The following is a 3740-nucleotide window of genomic DNA, read 5'->3' on the forward strand; positions in this document are numbered from 1 at the left end:
TTTTGAGCGTGGATATGACTTAAGCATCATTTGGAGAAGATTAGTGTTTTTGGTTTTGAAAAATGATGAGTTAATTATGAGTTTACAAATTCACACGTTTTTTTTAGTTCTCACAATAACTCATATATATATATATATATATATATATATATATATATATATATATATATATATATATATATATATATATATATATATATATATATATATATATATATATATATATATGAAAGAGGTGGGTTCTCGATTTAATTTGATGCAACAAAAATTACTGTTTTTTGGAGAAGATAAAGTTTTAAAGCAATCAAGTTTCAGACTTTCGGTTTAAGTTTTTGTTTTGAATAAGGTATGAAAAAGACACGAACAATTATCACACATAGTGGAAGCGTTTTCAAATTTTATCATGTAAATCATCCTTTCAAAACAATACAGGAACCTCATAATCTTAGGCTTACACGATTATGGGCAATTATAACCCTTCTCCTCATTGCAGTGAGGATATTTATCGAACGAGAATCATAATCAAAATCAAGTTTGAAGAAATTTGAATCGCTATGATATCACATGTTGGATTTATGAGTATAATCACAAGATCAATTTAGTATAAACCTGATAACTTAAATTTTAATGAGGAACACTTTTTTGGAGAAGATGATATCCCCTTGATCTTGAAGATGATAATTCACGATTCATTTTTATTTCTCGTAATGATGTCTTATTGATCAATTCAAATGAGTGGATAACATATATGTGATTGTGGTGTTTTTATAGAAATGAAGACTTTATGTTAGGAGCAAATGAATCAATTGATATTCCTCTCACAAGTTTATTTCATAATTATGTGTTTAATTTATCAATTCCATCTTATGTGTAAGTTATAGAACCATATAGATTTAGTCTCTTAAGTTATAGACAAAATGTCATATGCATCATACATATGCTTTAAGTGTAGGGATTTGTTATGTTATTATGACAAATTGTTATGTTATTATGACAAATGTTACGATACATAATAAAATTGTATCCGACTGATAAAAACATTATAAAATAGTTTGATAATCACATTAACGAGTTATTTTCCGACATTATAAATTGAATGGATGGATTAGTTGCATCACTCATGTTATATAATATAATTGTACCCAACTGATAAAAACATTACAAAATAGTCGGATGAACACGTTAAGGGGTTATTTTCTATCACTATAAATTAACTCAGTGGATTAGCCGCATCACTCATGTTATATATTAATTTGTTTCACTTTCTAACTTTTTTATAATCTTTATAAATTTTATTTTTCCCAAAAAGATTAAAATAAAAAATAAACAGCTAACTAATTTTTGACATTTAAAATGTAAATTAAAAATTTATTTTAACCCATTATTTGATAGCAGTTTCGATTTTCGAATGAAGTAAGGTGTCCCAAGCTCACGACTACCACCCAGCCTTATCCAATCCGTATCCTCCTCCATTACAAGCAGCAGCATATCCTCTCCCATGGTTCCCTTTTGATTCCTCCTGCTCTACCCACCCCTCCATCTCCACCACTACCACTGCCTCCATTATCCGAACGAAAATGGCGTCTGCAGCATCAGCAACATTTCGCCTCACTCAGCCTTCTTCGTCTTCTTCTTCTCCCAGACCAAAACCTCATTTCACCCTCCCCTACAAACCCTACGCTTTTTCACCTATTCCCAAATACCCAAAACTCCAAATCGCTTCGAAGTCCATTGATGTCTCCAAAGAAGACAAACCCATCTTAGATCCGCCAACAGAACCGGTAGAGACCACAGAAGAATTCGATAAACGCAGACTAGAAGAGAAATTCGCAGTCCTAAACACCGGAATTTACGAGTGCCGGTCGTGTGGATACTTGTACAACGAAGCCGCCGGAGATCCATCATACCCGATCGCACCTGGTTTGCCGTTCGATAAATTGCCGGACGATTGGAGGTGTCCGACATGTGGCGCTGCGCAGACGTTCTTTCAGAGTAAGAGTGTGGAGATTGCGGGGTTCGCTCAGAATCAGCAGTTTGGTTTAGGGGGTAACACGCTCACCTCCGGCCAGAAGGCGATTCTTATCTACGGTAGCCTTTTCTTCTTCTTTGTGTTGTTCTTGTCTGGTTATTTTCTTCAATGAAACACATATATGGTGGTGGTAACTGGTAACGGTATAGTTTTAAAGAATTTTTGTAATCTGTATACCCTTCTCATATAAGTTCTGAATCCATTGTTCAGAGGTGAATGCAAAATCTTTTGAAGGTGAATATATATATATATATATATATATATATATATATATATATATATATATATATATATAAAAGAGATGTGGGTAGGATTTTTTTTTTTTTTTGAGTTTCTTGATTATTGATATGATTGTTGATATCTGTTTCTTCAATTTCTCGATTCAAGAATATGTATGATGGATATTAATGCAACAAACTGTGTTTTAGATAATAAAAATCTCCTCAAGCCACCAACATTTGCCTTTAATTGGATTGATTGTAGGGCTATGGTGAAAATAAACTAGAAACTATCCTACATTTCCACTAGACATGACTTTCGAGCATTCTAGGGCTATTTCCGAACATTATGACAAGGAGGGTGACGATTCACAATATTCACGATAGTTTGAGAGCAAGTACATGTCTCTCACTTTGTTCCATCATTTTGAGCAACAATTTTTTAAAGTTTGTGTCATTTACATCCGACTCAGTCTAAACTGTCTTGGACTTGAACACACATTAGTTTGGGCTAAAGCAAGGAGTTTGTGAGGCTTGTATTGCATCTGTTTGTACTTAAGTACTTCTATTGCATCATTGCATGGACAATGTGTAGTTCATGATAATAAATAATATATCTTGCGACATTTGCATGACTATGTGGCTTGCATCATAGTTACCAGAAATGTCCAACTAGTGTCGTCCCACGTACCGAAACGGCCTGTACCCAATCGAAGCGAAAGCGGTCCGGTACGTGAAATATTAGCGAACCTCAAATTGGATACAATCGATCCCAATCGCGATCCCAATCGATCCTAATAGCGAACCCAATCGATCCTAATAGCGTTCCTGGAGTCAAAATCGGGCGTACCTGGAGTCAAAATCGATCGTACCTGAAGTCGATTTTATTGCTTCCGATCGGATTTTATGCGTCGATGACATGGCGATTTGGGCGGGAGATAAGCCGCGCTTTACACTGTCTGTTCGATTTCTCCAATCGTCGTGTTCGATTTCTCCAATCGTCGACTCTAGATACGATGGATCGATGTTTAGTTTTCTTAATGTTAATTGCACACTGTAAATTGCAAGTCTTTGAGATCAGTATATATAGACCTTGTATTGGACACCCAAAATCAAACTCAATTTCGATTACAGCTTTCTATCTTCAATATCTGCACTTAATTTTGCTATTTCTAATTTTCTATTTTCCATTACAAATTGTGTATCCGATATTCCGATTGTGAAGAATGGCATTTGGAAGAAAAAAAAGAGTCTCAGCTAACTCATTCAGACAGTGAAACAGAAGGCACTCACATTAGTGAGACCCAAGAGCAAACAACAATTCATATTGATGATGAGGTTCAACAAACAGCCCCAAAAAACAATGTTGAGAAAGATCCAAGAAAACCACTCCATGAAGAAGTTACGTATGAAGAAGTTCAAGGAAACAACAAGAATAGTGGAGGTTCTAAATGTTGGACCTGTACCCACTGTAAAGGCAAATATACAAGCTC

The 3740-nt window shown here is 34.7% G+C and overlaps 1 protein-coding gene across 1 annotated transcript; it reads left to right on the plus strand.

Annotated features, from left to right (window-relative positions):
- The first annotated feature begins 1406 nt into the window (after positions 1-1406).
- LOC145159910 (Rubredoxin-like superfamily protein) lies at positions 1407-2873 on the plus strand. Its single transcript, XM_079078964.1, has 2 exons — positions 1407-2088; positions 2513-2873. Exons 1-2 carry the CDS (start codon positions 1578-1580, stop codon positions 2521-2523), a joined length of 522 nt encoding a protein of 173 aa, XP_078935090.1. The 5' UTR covers positions 1407-1577; the 3' UTR covers positions 2524-2873.
- Positions 2874-3740: the final 867 nt, after the last annotated feature.

The sequence above is a fragment of the Lactuca virosa genome, chromosome 2, assembly GCF_052849685.1.
Source record: "Lactuca virosa cultivar CGN04683 chromosome 2, Lactuca_virosa_CGN04683_v6, whole genome shotgun sequence".
NCBI classification, from domain to species: Eukaryota; Viridiplantae; Streptophyta; class Magnoliopsida; order Asterales; family Asteraceae; genus Lactuca; species Lactuca virosa.